Source organism: Schistocerca piceifrons, chromosome X (genome assembly GCF_021461385.2).
Source record: "Schistocerca piceifrons isolate TAMUIC-IGC-003096 chromosome X, iqSchPice1.1, whole genome shotgun sequence".
NCBI lineage: Eukaryota > Metazoa > Arthropoda > Insecta > Orthoptera > Acrididae > Schistocerca > Schistocerca piceifrons.
Genome location: NC_060149.1, coordinates 317,581,302 through 317,596,373, shown reverse-complemented (window position 1 = coordinate 317,596,373; position 15,072 = coordinate 317,581,302). Strand labels below are relative to the sequence as shown.

Here is a 15,072-nt window from a genome sequence, read left to right as displayed (position 1 = left end):
TTCAGTGTGCCATCCTGCTTTCCCACAAATCTTATTGTGTGTGTTAAACGTACGAAACACATTGTCGAAACTGCTAAACTCAAAATCTCTGCCGAAAAGGTCTAAATAGCCTCTTACTGGCTTTTTATTTACGTCATGTGCTTCCGTGTTGTGCCGCTGCTGTTTAGTTCGTACATGATGCAACGTTTGTTGATGCGTCTCTAAAATCATTGAACTTACGGAAATGAGTAATTCTCTTTGAGTACTATTAATGTTGTTAGAAATTTTGGATAAACAGTTGATCGAGTCAGTGTACGTCTTGCAGCTATTACAACGAATTTATACATCGAAAATTTACTAACTAAACAGAATCAAGTAAGTACACCAGCAGATATAAAATAACACTGCAACAATAACCTATTAAGGCGAAAGTCCATAACCCGATACGTAGTAATAAGTGTCGAGTATAGAACAATGGCTGAAAGAGATTTGCTAATACAATTTCAGCTACACTTTGTATTACAATTCTACTGTACAGAAATCTAACTCCTTTTTCAATTACAGACATTGTGTCTATAGTGGAGAGCCAGCGATTGATAACTTCGTAAGAGGCTTTTTTGATGTTCTTGCCAGATGTCACAAAAATATTTCCGTTGATTTCGACCTGTTTTGAAATTCACCTTCAGACAATCTGTCATATTATATCTTCGAAGAAACTTCACTTAAACGTGGTTCCTCAAACTGTTGTTTCCGCTAAGATACCAAATGAAAATATCGAGCCGTGATGCAGTAGAAGAAACAATAGCTTACAGAAACTATTTTCGTGGAGGGTATATGCAAGGTATTGTAAGATGTAATGAAATATCACAAATTCTGAGGATAACTTGCAAAGGAAGTCGAAACCTATCATAATACTGTACATATTTTTCTGTAATCTCGATTAATTACTAAGTAAATCAGTAACCCAACTGAAATGCTCTACTTGACAGATGACGATAGAAAGTAGAAAATATCGCTAATAATAGAAGTATGGACTGAATAGAATGGTCAGTCAAAATAAGATTACACATAATTTTCTTGAATGTAAGAAGTTAAATCGATAGATTTTTAACCTGTTTGCCTTGACCCATGTAATACCACTTTTGTATAAAGCAAAAACTTACAGTCGATTTCAACGTATAAAACCAACAGAAATGAACATATCTGGAATCACAGTCTTCACGGAGCGAATTGTACTACACTTCTGCACATGTATGACAAAAATAAGCACTATAATTATAGTTTTCTCGTCACATACTCTAGCTTCGAGGCACGAGAAGCGCTGGCTTCGCGCATTCTTCCAATCTGAGGCATACAATTGAAATTTTACGCTATATGGAACAAAAAAGGACGGAAGGAAGTAAGATTAGAGTTTAACGTCCCGTCGACAACGAGGTTGTTAGAGACGGAGCACAATTTCGGATTTGGAAGGACTGGGAAAGATAATCGGCAGTAACATTTTTTTGTTCAAAGTAACCATCCAGGCATTTGCCTTAAGCGATTTAGGAGTATCAGGGAAAATGTAAATCTGGATGGCCGGACGGGGCTTTGAGCCATCGTCCTGAATGCGTGTCCAGTGTGCTAACCAGTGCGTCATGTCGCTCGGGTCAACGATGAATATCGGGGCGAGTTCTGTAGGAGGAAAAACATGCATAACTTTGTTTCTATATTTCTGTCTTCATGAACACGATATTGGACAGTGAGGAAGTATCATAGCGGCGGTTTAATGAGCATGGCCGTGTGAGGTGGCGTTGTGATTAGGGAACTGCATTCGCCAGGGTGATTCAGTTTTGAGCCCACGAATTTGTGACTAGTTTTTCAATGGTTCCTTCAAATCTCTTCAAGTGAATGTCAGGGGAAAAACCTTAAAATGGCTATGATCAGTTTCCACTATGATCCTTGCACTAGCCAGGTTTGTACCCCGACTTCTCTAATGACTTCGTCGTTGACGAAACTTTAAAACGTAACTTCCCTTCTTCTTTTCAAAATCGATCACGTATGAAGCGCAGAGTTTTACTTGGAACTGTACGAGATGCTTTACGTATACTTCATCCATGAGAAAAACCTTAGAGAGTCATTATATTCGTCTGTAACTAATTCAGTTAGCAGTGTTCGTGTAAGTGGGAAGCAGTTTATGAAGACAGAGAAGAATATGAAGAAGGCAGACCTGCCTTTTTTTTAGCTTCAGACTGAAACAATGAGACTCAATTTTATTTTACAGTTGTATGCTAACCTTGTGGTGATGTGTCTATCATTAGCAGAACAAAGTGAATTAATATTTGATGAACACGAAGCCTTCAGAAATAAATTAAAGCAGCGAGTTTCTTCAATAAGTCTTATTACACCTCAGCGTTTTATCTACATTATATGCTCAGACTACACGCATGTCTATGTATTAACCACAAATGAGCTTAGGTTTGAACATGCCATCGACGACGCGATCATTAGAGACGGAGCACAAGTTTAGTTTAGGAAGGAATACGGCAGTTTCTTTTAAAAGACCTCATCCAAACATTTTCTCTCACTGATTTAGGGAAATCTCTAAATATAGATGGCGTGAAATTGATTTGAACCGCCGTTCTCCAGAATACGAATGCAGTGTTTTACCACTCCGTAATCTCGCTCGTTGTTTCAACCAAACTACAACCACAAAAAATGGCTCTGAGCACTATGGGACTTAACATCTCAGGTCTTCAATCCCCTAGAACTTAGAACTACTTAAACCTAACTAACTTAAGGACATCACACACATCCATGCCCGAGGCAGGATTCGAACCTGCGACCGTAGCGGTTGCGCGGTTCCAGACTGAAACGCCTAGAACCGCTCGGCCACCAGCGGCCGGCCTACAACTACATTTACAGGGATAGTTCTGTCTGTCTTATTAAGCTGAGCCTGTATTTTAGCTTGGTGCCGAAGAAATGTGAGATGTAAACACTGTATGCTACTGTTGTGGAGGAGCGTAAACCAGGAAGGCTGTTTACCTCCATACTCATTATCCATTTAGAAGTGTAACTGTTTCGTGTAGCTGACTCCGATGAGTTCATTTACAGTTTGATTTACATTTACACATTTACAGTGCGATACTACGTTTGTGCATTGAGAGACAGAAGGCAGACCTTGAAACCTGGTACCGATGCATGGTATATTCTTCTTGAATACTGTGGCCGTTGGATGAGCGGATGGTCATCAATAGTGTCGCAAGCTCCCACTGTGTCACCACGTTATATGAGCTCACAACTCTAGCTTTCTGTAAATAAATTTCCAAATACAGCTCCTAGCTCGTCATGTGAACAACACAACTTCCATTTTGGGTATATCAATTTGTCTACAGGATGTCAGATCCCATAATCCGTATTCGCTCCCTATAAAACTTCACCGCGTTTGACTCTTGACTGAGTTGTCAGATTGCTACTTTTTTCTTCACATATTGCTTAATATGTCGATTTTGTGTGAATTGTAGAAAAAGACTTGACTGAACAGGACGTTGATCATTTACTTTATTTAATTGAAGTTCATCTAATATTATTGTTATTATTATCGTTATAATTATTACTGTTGTTCTAGTCTGGGCCCTACTGAATAACGTGATGCACGACAACGGGCATTTTCAGGTTTCCATTTTAGCTTTTTTTTGAGCCCATATTTCATTCATTCCCTCAGAATGGTCTCATTTTCACACGGGAGACCAAGTTGTTCTAGTCTTGTTTGCTTTCTGTGCCAGGACAATTGTCTAGTCGTGAATTTTATGCCTAAGTTATTTCTGTTTGATAAACCAAGTTGTGTTATTCCCGCTTGCTCCAGGTCGTCTTTTACTGAACAGATCTATTTTATTGTTTCAGTTTTAGCTTTACTGCGGGTTACATAGAATTCCACATACTGTCTAGATAATTTGGTTGGTTCCATTCTTTTCATACATCCATATTATTTTTGTCATATCCGAATAAACGCTGGTGTACTTTTCAGATGCTACGACTGCTCTTAGTCCGTATGTTCCTTTTTCAGTATATTTGCACGTAAAATAATCGGCGATTATACATAAAAAATCTCCAGGAAGGTTTTTCGTGATAATCGGAGGGTGTATTTAACAGCTGGTCATTGAAAAGGGTCTGCGTTTTCTTTAACTAAAACCGATCAGATGTGACAATCATTCTTCTCTTTCACTAATACGGGCAATATCTTCCATTTATCCAACCTAATACTGCTAGAACAGGCTGTATCAGTATCCATGAGTATATGGTATCTGCCTCTTTCGTAAATTACATATATTTTCATAGATGTGTAAGATCCATAAATGATTTTGCTCAGGCAGCTTTTTAGTGATAGTTCCAGTTATAGCCTTTGAAAAAAAGTGAGTACCTTTGTATTATTATTGGTTTGTGATGAGATTTGTTCAAGTAACAGTAAAAGGCTACAGTGAAGCGTAAATGGCTCTGAGCACTATGCGACTTAACTGCTGAGGTCATCAGTCGCCTAGAACTTAGAATTAATTAAACCTAATTAACCTAAGGACATCACACACGTCCATGCCCGAGGCAGGATTCGAACCTGTGACTGTAGCGGTCGCTCGGCTCCAGACTGTAGCGCCCAGTGAAGCGTAAAACTAGAATGTTTTCACACGATGAAATAATTTCTCGTAGCAGACTGAACCATTCTGAAACTCGAAGTGCACATTGGCGTAGGTGCTATCTAGAACAGAATTTTGCACAAGCAAATGTATCATATGCAACAAAAACTGAAGCCAAAAGTAATTTCAGGTTTAATGACATTAAAATAAGCTCTGTCACTTTTCTCTGGAGCACACGTCTTTGTTAAAGACTACCCATACTGGGTAATGTACTGCGCTGTGCCTCTTTAGAACTCCTTGGTTCTATTAAAACCCGGATAGATATATCACAGGAACAGCTTTTCCCTAGTAAGTGTCAGTGCGACATTGGACCAGATGTTTATAAAAAATTTCAAGAATAAATACGATTATCTGCATATGAGGCCTTTAGACTATCACGTATAAGTAACATACAGGGCGACTCTGGATGAAAAGTACATGCTTCGAGGGTTGATAGTATCAGTGATTCTGACCAAAAAAATTCGTTTGGACATACGCCCGATTCCGAATGGTTTCCAAGATATAACACATTTAATATTATTTTTGTGCATTTTTCATGAATAACTCGAAAACCGCAGCTTCCAGCAAACGAAAAGGTCCTATTCGTTTTTTATCTAGAACTAACAGTTTGCTTGAAGAGAGCGTGAGAGTATTGAAAATCTCTCGCGATGCGCATGCGATGTAGCTAGGGTAATTTTTGTAGGCCAATTTGAGGTAATTTGCTGAATTGACTGACCGCAAGTATCCTACATGAAACGCTGTCCTCGACTTCCTCTACACTACTGTGGTACGCTGTACACAATGACAATGTTTGAATAATAAAGAGAATAAATAGCAATGTACATTAAATGTGTTCTATCTTTGAAACGATTCGTAATAGAGTGTATATCCACATGAAGGCTTTTGTTCAGAATCACTAAAACTATCACCCCTCAAAGCATATATCTTTCCTCGTGACTCACCCTGTAGATTGTGCTTTATGTGAGTAATGCCTCCGAGTTTTTTTATCCTCTCAGTGACGTGCGTTGTTCGGAACTGATCGGAATATTTGGTTTCTGAATATGTTATATGATTCTGTAGTAGACCGATAGCCGCGCGGGATTAGCCGAGCTGCAGTCATGGACTGTGCGGCTGGTCCCGGCGGAGGTTCGAGTCCTCCCTCGGGCATGGGTGTGTGTGTTTGTCCTTAGGATAATTTAGGTTAAGTAGTGTGTAAGCTTAGGGACTGATGACCTTAACAGTTAAGTCCCATAAGATTTCACACAGTAGACCGGTTAGACTGTCTCGGAGCGTAACATGTCATAAACTAATACATAAGACATAAACCCAATATCGTTGTGTCGTAAGTTCGTCCGGGCAAAATTTATAATAAGTACCGTATTCATGAGTGTTCAGGAGAAGGCACATTTATTCAGGAAAGTAATATCATAGACTGTTTATCATTTCCTTCTTCAGACCTGTGTGCCAGAATATGTTGTGTATACCGCGAGTAAGTATACGAAGGTACGGAGGTAACTGAACTTGATGCAGTTAATTTGCAGCGCTAGTACCGCAGGGAGAGCAAGATTTGTTACTTAGCGGAGTTGAAGCGAAATCCAGAAAATAGTGCCCTGTCATTTGATTGGTAACTGTATACTGCGCATCTCTTCTTCTTACTGGAGAAATTACGGTGTCGAAAAATTCTGTAACCATCAGAAATAGAAAGGGAAACCTTCGGTTGGAGACCAACATCATAAAAGCGGTTTAGCGACCTCGGCCACGAAGTAGCAGCAATGATGAAGGTAAAAAATTGCGCATAACGTTATGTGTGGCTGTATGGCGGATGCATGCGAGAGGCGACAGAGGCTCATTTCCGTGTGCGTATCTCGGCGGAAAGCTGGCAGCGGACTGATAGGGACGCAGAGGCAGCGGTCGGAAGGCGGGCCATTCCCCGGCTACCGAGAATTCCCCCGGTGGCGCCAGAGCAGCACGCCGCGGCGCGGCGACAATGCGCTCTGATTGAACTGAATCATCGCGCCACTCAATGGCCTTGTTAACACCCGCAGATTCAATTACGTAACCATATTCCTCTCGGATTACCACGCCGCAGGAAATTAAGTTAAAGATACACGGGCGTGTTTCTAAAGCCACTGATCGCGCTATCAGCAGCCACACGAGCGGCTCCACGGGACTCCATTGGGAGGGGGGAGGGCGCTGCAGCACAAAGCAGCCCCTGCCACCCTGACTTTAGCCGCCATTCGCTGCCGCTGATTGTGGCGCTCCACGAACCTAGCTGCTCGCACGTCGAGGGTTTGCAAGCAGGAGGTATCGACTCGTCTGTCGGACAGCGGTTTCCAAAATAACATAATGGCCCTTTTTGATTTTATGTAGAATCAACTTTGGTATTCATAACAGCATGACCACTGTTCGTACCTTACGAAAGGTGGCCAGTGTGATTTTAATAACTTTCCTCGCAAAGAAACTCTTCCATCAGTTGTTAAGAGCAGATAAAAGTTTCAATTAGAACTACGAATGATGTTAGTGCGGGTGGTGTACTTTGAGGTACTAAATGTGTAAATATGTGATTGATGTGAGTAAATCGGTTTGCTCCACAAATTTCTGAGGGTTGACCGAAGAATAATCCAGGTCGATTTATTGTGAATATTCCTTGATTTAGTCGTCCCGCTCGAGAGTTTTTCCAATACACAGACAAAGGATTCGATAGTCTTCCAAAGCTTAGATACCAAGGCAGGCGGATTATTTTGTCTTCCTCTTCAAAAACAAAAACGTTTCTTGTTGTGTAATTTGAGAAATTATCGATCTGGAAGACTCAATCCTTTCCTCGACATAATGACAACGCTATTAATTATGTAGTCATCTAAAATGAACTGTTTGACTATGGATCCTCCATTATACTATCTGATCAAAAGGATCTCGACACCAGTTAGTTGGCATTAATGTGGGGAATGTCCAACCGTCTTCTTTATTAGGCTTGAACTCTGCTGGGGACAAAAAAATATTCAAATGTATGTGAAATCTTATGGGACTTAACTGCTAAGGTCATCAGTCCCTAAGCTTACAGGCCGGCCGAAGTGGCCGTGCGGTTAAAGGCGCTGCAGTCTGGAACCGCAAGACCGCTACGGTCGCAGGTTCGAATCCTGCCTCGGGCATGGCTGTTTGTGATGTCCTTAGGTTAGTTAGGTTTAACTAGTTCTAAGTTCTAGGGGACTAATGACCTCAGCAGTTGAGTCCCATAGTGCTCAGAGCCATTTGAACCTAAGCTTACACACTACCTAACCTAAATTATCCTAAGGACAAACACACACACCCACGCCCGAGGGAGGACTCGAACCTCCGCCGGGACCAGCCGCACAGTCCATTACTGCAGCGCCTTAGAAGGCTTCTTTTTATTTTTTTGATCTCATTTTGTTCGTTTTTTCGTTCGGTGTATCTGCTCGGGGCGGACGTCGCAAGACATCAGTAGCAGTTCGTCGTTGATCCATTAACCCAGTTTTTTTTATTACAGAGGGCAGCTGACCCTCTGACCGAACACGCTGAGTTACCGTGCCGCAAGACCGCTCGGCTAATCCCACGCGGCTGCTGGGGACACTTTCAGTGATGTGTCTGAATGTCTCTGAAGGAATAGGCTCTCATTATTCCTCAAGGGCAGAAACCAGAAAAGGTAGTGGTGTCGCGGTGAGATCTGGAGCGAAGTCGTCGTTGTGACCCATCCCAAATGTGTTCCCTTGGTTAAGTCGGGACTTTAGGCAGGCCAGTTCATTTCAGAACTGTTATTATCCTCAAACGATTGCCTCACAGATGCTGCTTCACGACAGGATGTATTGTCACGCTGATACAAACAATAATCGTCTCCGAACTGTTCTTTACTCTATGCAGTACAGCATTTAGCTGTTACTTAAGCGAGATAAGAGGATCAAACCTTACCGCGAAAAATAGCCCCATACCGGAACACCACCTCCTTTCTTTGAAAGGGCACTGCCTATTTTCTTCCCTATCCTTCCTTAATCAGAGATTGTGCTCTGCCCCTCATGACCTCGTTGTCGAAGATACGTTAAACACTAATCTCCCTTCCTTCGCTGTAACTTCACTGTTGGCACTGCAAGTGATGGCAAGTAACGTTCCCCAGGCATTCGCTGAACCAAAACTCCAAACGGCACTCCAAACTAATCGTTTCCAGTCAACCACTCTCCAGTAGCGTCGCTTAGCACTGAACACGAAAATGTGTGACTTATAAGGAACTGTTTGACCGCTGTGATTGTGCAATCGTCCCCCCCCCCCCCCCCCTCACACACACAGTGCTCTACAACTGTCTCTGTCCGTCAGTGCATGAGATCTGCCGGTTCTTGTTCTTGGGTAGCTGTGACTCTTCCTTCGCGTTTGCACTTTACGATCACATCACCATCAGGCGACATGGGCAGTTTTCGAAGGGCTGCAATGTCCATGGTGGGTTTATTGACTACTCCACGTTCGAAATCACTGAACTCTCTTGACCGACCCATTCTGCTGTTACTACTTGGCTGTTGACAACACAATTCTCCCCGCCTCGTTTTATACTGGCGGGTCCGCCTCCGTGACATGTGGTGTTCAATTCTGCATTACATAGTGGTGTCCGGATACTTTTGATCAGATAGTCTGTGTACCTTCCACCATGTTTTATTTGGGGTAGAAGGCAGTATGATATAATTGCTTCATCAGTCGTTCAACTTACTACAAGAGAAGTGAATTCGTATTACCACATTAATACTTTTATTGGTAAGCAGCAGTGGCGTTGCGTGTGGGGAGACTTTGAGACTTAGTCTCCCCTGTATTCGTGCTTAAAAAAGATGCAATAGTAACTCATAACAAAAATATAAATAACTTTCTGCTAAGAGCTCTAAATGCGCGAAGACATCAGTCTCGTAGCCAGCGCCGCACGCTGAGTATTGGTGTATTTGCCTGCTTGAGACTCAACTGGTCTGTCTCCGCCTCCCTTCTCTTACCTGGCTGTGTGCGCCTGCGCCCCCTCCACTTCCCCTCTTCCACGAAGGCCGGTGCGCTGCACTTGCTAGCAGGTATCGAGACTAGTCTCTGGTGCTTCTATGCTGGCTTTTAACACGGAAGTCAACAGTCACGCGGTCTGTGTTCATAGTCATTCTTGTGTGATTTTAGTGCATATTTTCGTTGTGTCGCCAACATGAGTGAGCAAGAACTGAATACTTTATAGAATTTTTTTTAAAAACGCCTTTTTCTACATTAACGTACCGTACGAAAAAAAAGTGCGAATTGAAGGACAAACAACCTACTCCTATACTCCGTGCAGTTTTAAGTGAAGCCAAACAAAGCTCACTTTTCAGACAGCCTGGTACGAAAAGTATACTTGGCTGACTGCGAATGCAGTTAATAACAGATTATGTTGTTATATATGTCTTCTGTTTGGTGGTGAAAGGGAATGGTGCAATGAGGGCATTTGCACAATAAAGAACTTTGACAGGAAAGCACCAAAGCATCAGATATCAAAACGTCACATGCAGAACATAGAATCATTTCAGTTATTCGGCAAAAGTAGAATTGAGCACGCTCTTTCTGAAGTCGCTCGTCTGACATTAATAAAATACAACGAACAAGTTGCATCCAACACGAGAGTATTGGCTTGTATTACTCAGGCAACTGTATTTCTTTGTAAACAAGAACTAGCCTTTCGCGGCCATCGAGAAGATGAATCCTCCAGCTACAAAGATAACTATCTGGAATTGTTGGATTAATTAGCTCAAGGAGAGCATTTATTCAAACACCATCTGTCATCATCTTCAACCTTTAAAGGAACTTCTCCAGATATACAGAATGATGTAATAGAAATGATAACTCTGGCAGTTAATGAGAAAGTAAGGTCTGAAATTCAGAACTACAATTTCATTTCGATTATAAGCTGATGAAATATTAGATGTGTCATGCAAGAGTCAAATGAGTATAATATTCAGAAACAGTATTACCGACAAAATTGAGGACAGATTCATTGGATTTTACGTCGTTTCTGGAGATAAAACTGCTGAAGGTTTGTCAAACATTATTCATACAGTATTGAAAGAATGGAATGTGGAAAGAAAAGTGGTTAGTCAAACATATGATGGTGCTTCAGTAATGGCAGGCAGAAAAAGAGGACTACAACAACTGGTGAAGCAGTTCTGTTCCTATGCGCTGTTTATTCATTTTTACGCACACTAACTGAATTTGGTACTGTTACATGCCTCCAAAATTATACGACAAGTACGCATGTTTGTAAGCGATTTTACATCACTCCATTCGTTTTTCAACAAATCACCAAAACGAAGTGTATTGATAACTGAGAAAGGATCTAAACTGCCACATGCAAGGAATACTCGCTGGAACTTTCATTTCAGGGCAGTTTCAACAATATCTAGTCTTTTCTCGGAGCTATATAGTGTTTTCAGTAATACAATTGATGATACAGACTCTCAGTGGGACCCAGAATCTTTGAGCTGTGCTGTGAGAATGAAACGACGGATGGATGATCCTACGATGTCTACTTGCTTTGTTTCTACCGAGGGTGCTTTGTTTATGTTGTTCATTTCTTTAATGTTCTTTAGTCAAAATCTGCCAGTATAATTGCTTGCCATGACGAAATAAGAACTGTATTTAGAAAATTACGACAGTTAAGAACGGAAACATTCATTGATGAATGCATTAAATTCAGTTTGTGTTTGAATGGCTACTTATCATTCCGTGACAGTCAAAAGACATCTCTCAGGGCACTAACTTACGAGATACTGGATCTGCAAATTGTTCAGATGGAAAGAAGATTTCAAGAGTTTCCCCAAATTCAGTTTGTGAACTTTTGGACGGAAAGCGTTTCCCAAACTATCAAAACGAATTACTAAAGTTGAAACTGCTTCAGTTATTAGAACAGCACCCTTTTTTGAAACAAGAACAACTTGAAAATGCACTGTGTAACATATACGCACATGTGAAAAAACACTTAACTCCAAGAATCCTCTTAAAGTACATTGCTAACATTGCTTTAGACTCTGTTTATGAAGAAACAACGAAGTTCCTGCGTTTGGTTTTGACCCTACCCGCAACTACAGCAAGCAGTGAACAAAGCATGAGTACTCTTAAACGAGTGAAGAATTATTTAAGGAATTCAATGTCCAACACCCGGCTGTCGTGTTTGAGCAAGTTAGCAATAGAAAAGACACCACTTGGAGAGCTATCCAGTGGTCAGATCTTTGTAGACCGAGTTATAGACTCATTCGTGGAAAGAAGACAGGCGCATTGCACTTGTGTACAAGAAGATATAAGTGCGTCTTCTCTTGCTGCTGGAGTTCTAAAAATTTCTCATCGTTTTTTGAACAAGTTAGTTATTATTATTATTAGTGGCGGCGGTAGTGGTAGTAGTAGTAGTAGTAGTTGTTGTTGTTGTTATATTTGACGCCTTTTGTTTAAATTATTGTTTATTGTACTATTTTGTCTCCCTATAATAAATATCGAGTCTCCCCAACCTTTACAACCACGCTACGCCACTGGTAAGCAGTCCAAATTTTGTGCTCCTTGCGTCTCTGGAGCATGTTCTTTGGATTCACCTGGACCACTGATGTTTAACAGTAGTAGCTCTGTCTATGCATTTCCTCTCGTACTGCTTTCGTCGATACTGCATTCTGGTGGTAATGGTCTTCTTGAGAGAGACAACAGTCCTCGTTAACGTCCTCTGTCCTCCTGTCTATTAGTAATTTTGGATAGTTATCTTTACCACACCAAGTTTTACCCCGAAATCTGTACAGATACTATAGCTCTGGCAACCCTAGAAAATTTACGTGTATTGTCACTGATGTACCTGCTTAAGGTGCATCAACAATTTGCTCTCTTTGGGCGTCTGTAAGATCTGAACAGTAAAGTCAATCTACTTGTTCTCAAAATATATTTTATTGTATGATACGAAGAAAAATTCAATTAAGAGAAGATCATACCTGTAAGTCATCACTATCATGTAGAACTTCAGTATCATGTAATCAGTTAAAACTACTACTTAAAAATTTTGTAAAAATGATGACTGTCAACATCGTAACACGGTTCCGAATTCTATCACACGAAAACAAGAATCTCAAAGCTCCAATCTGCCTTCCTTGTTTATAAAATTATAAGAAAGGAAGTGGTTGTGACCCATCAAAACACGTAAGTTCGCTTCAAATGTAGTTCGTGACAAAAAAGAGCAAAACTCGATAGCTGTCCCTCAAGAAAACTACTACTATTTTAATTAATCCCATCTGTTAACTGTCGTCCACTTCGTGCAGAATTTTAGTAAAAATTGTTAATTAAGATGACTGCTTCAGTTTATGTTGATGTCTGACGAACTTTTCTTGATCCGTCGACTACCTAGTTGTGGATCGTTAGCTCATTAGTGTATTGTTTGCTGACACTGTCAGTATTTGATTTCACTTTTTTTCGCAATAAGTGATTACACAACTCTTAGACAGTAGCGGGTGCAACAACGGATTCATTTCTTTCAGGAAACCCTTAAGCATTCTTTACGTCCGTGTGTCATTTCTACTTTCGTATAGATGCGTCTTATAAGGCACATACATTGATGGACAAAAATATGGAAACACTGCGTGATATGATTGACTGAACGTAAATGCAGATGCGAGCGTAGCCTTCAGATTGCACTGTTGTATTTCACCACGAATGGCGTCTATGCAATGTCATCAATACGTTGCAAATATCAGAACCGAGATCTGGGTACTGATGAGTCCATTATGTCGGAGCTCATTGCATTAGAATGTGGGCAAAATGTTGGTCCTGTCTGGTTTTTAAGAGGAACCCTTCCTAAGATTTATACTGCACATGGGGAGAGCGGAAAAATATCATCCGCTAAGTCCCAACGCAGACGAAAGTCATGATGAAAAACAAGATGACGGCAGATGCAAATTCATTGCAGAGCTGAATGTCGCACTCGCGAGCCCTGTCAGCATCAAAAGAACACGAATCGAGCCCCTTAGGCCGGTAATTCCAGGCAAGCTCGAATTCTAAAACCACTCGTCAGTGCTCCAAGTTCGCGTAAAACCTTCGATTTGGTGATAGACTTCTTTCCCCTTATCACTCGTGTCTACGGTTTCTGGAAGATCAAGTTATTTTCTATTCATTACATTTATATTTTTACTCTCGGGTCTATAAAGATGCACGTGTTCTTTGCATAGCTATAATCTACTTCGACATTTAGTTCTCAGCATTATTTTGTTGTCAGTTTTTGTTCGTAATAAATTCACTCGGTTTAGTAACGCAATATGACCTTTTATTTGCTATTCATTACACCTGCCTTACGTCGGTGTTATATGGTATTTCTACTTTGATGTTGCCTCTAATCTACTTCTGTTAAGATCTGTCGTGGGGTTGTTAATGCTTGTCAACTTGTGAATGGTCTTGTGCTCTAATAACTCGTCAAGTAACTTCGGTAAGTGATTATGAATTCTAATGATAGACAGTATAGTCACTGTGTGAGGAACGATTTGTTATGAAATATTTACGAGATAGCCTAAGATACTTTCCCTCCATACCGCTTCAACATGGCGCCACATGGGGCAGGATGACAAAGCGGCCTGTCCACATCGCACGGTCTACCAGGGCTTGAATACGGAGTTTTTTGCTTTAAGAAATTTTCAGTTGTGAGGATATCCCGCAATTGGTGAACTTCCGTTAACCCAAGTACGGCGCGGCTGAGCAGCAGCTTACCTGTGCGGACCTGATACTTGAGCGTCGTCTGGCAGTCGTCTACGAGCTGCTGCAGAGAGACGCCGCGATCGGGCAGCTCCAAGTCCAGCAAGGAGCGCATCTCTGCCGGGTGGTGAAACTCCAGCACCTTGGCGTTCCTGTCGTGGGACTGCTTGATGTATTCCAGCAGTACATCCACTACCTTCAGCAGGAACTCTCTCGTCACGGGTAAGCCATCCTTCGAGTACGGCAGGAGATCTGTAAAAAAGAAATACATACATTTTAGTAACGGACAGAGATAAATATAGATCATATTTCATGTGGGGGAGGTTGAGCTCAAATTTAAGGTAATGGTTCGATTTGAAGACTAGAGTGAGAACAGCCTCGAATAAATTACAAGGAAGCGCCTTCCGTGATCCGGTGAGCAACACATTCACATTCTGTCCATATTGCTAGGAGCGTCGTTCAGTTAACCACCTCAGCTTTGCCAATCACAACAGCTATCTGTTACACAACTACACATCTTCTGCCATGTTTCCAGAGTTCTGACATGCTGTTGCACGAGCACACCTTAGGATACTTAAAACTTGTGTGGGTGCCGCTTTTAACTCTTCTTCATGTTTACGTAGAAAACGTTTAGTTGTACAAGCTTTTTAGATTTTCATTTTACATTAGCACGACACACAACTGAGAGTAACAGATAATGAGTAAGATGTTGTCACTCACATTGTGTAAAAGGAAATGATTAAAA

At 41.2% G+C, this 15,072-nt stretch overlaps 1 protein-coding gene across 1 annotated transcript in view; it reads right to left on the bottom strand.

Annotated features, from left to right (window-relative positions):
- Positions 1–15,072, bottom strand: part of LOC124723034 (glutamate decarboxylase) — a 249,638-nt gene that overhangs the window by 117,423 nt on the left and 117,143 nt on the right. The window contains exon 2 of the mRNA XM_047248210.1: positions 14,343–14,579. Coding sequence (XP_047104166.1) covers positions 14,343–14,579 — 237 coding nt within the window. The remainder of the gene's footprint in view (positions 1–14,342; positions 14,580–15,072) is intronic.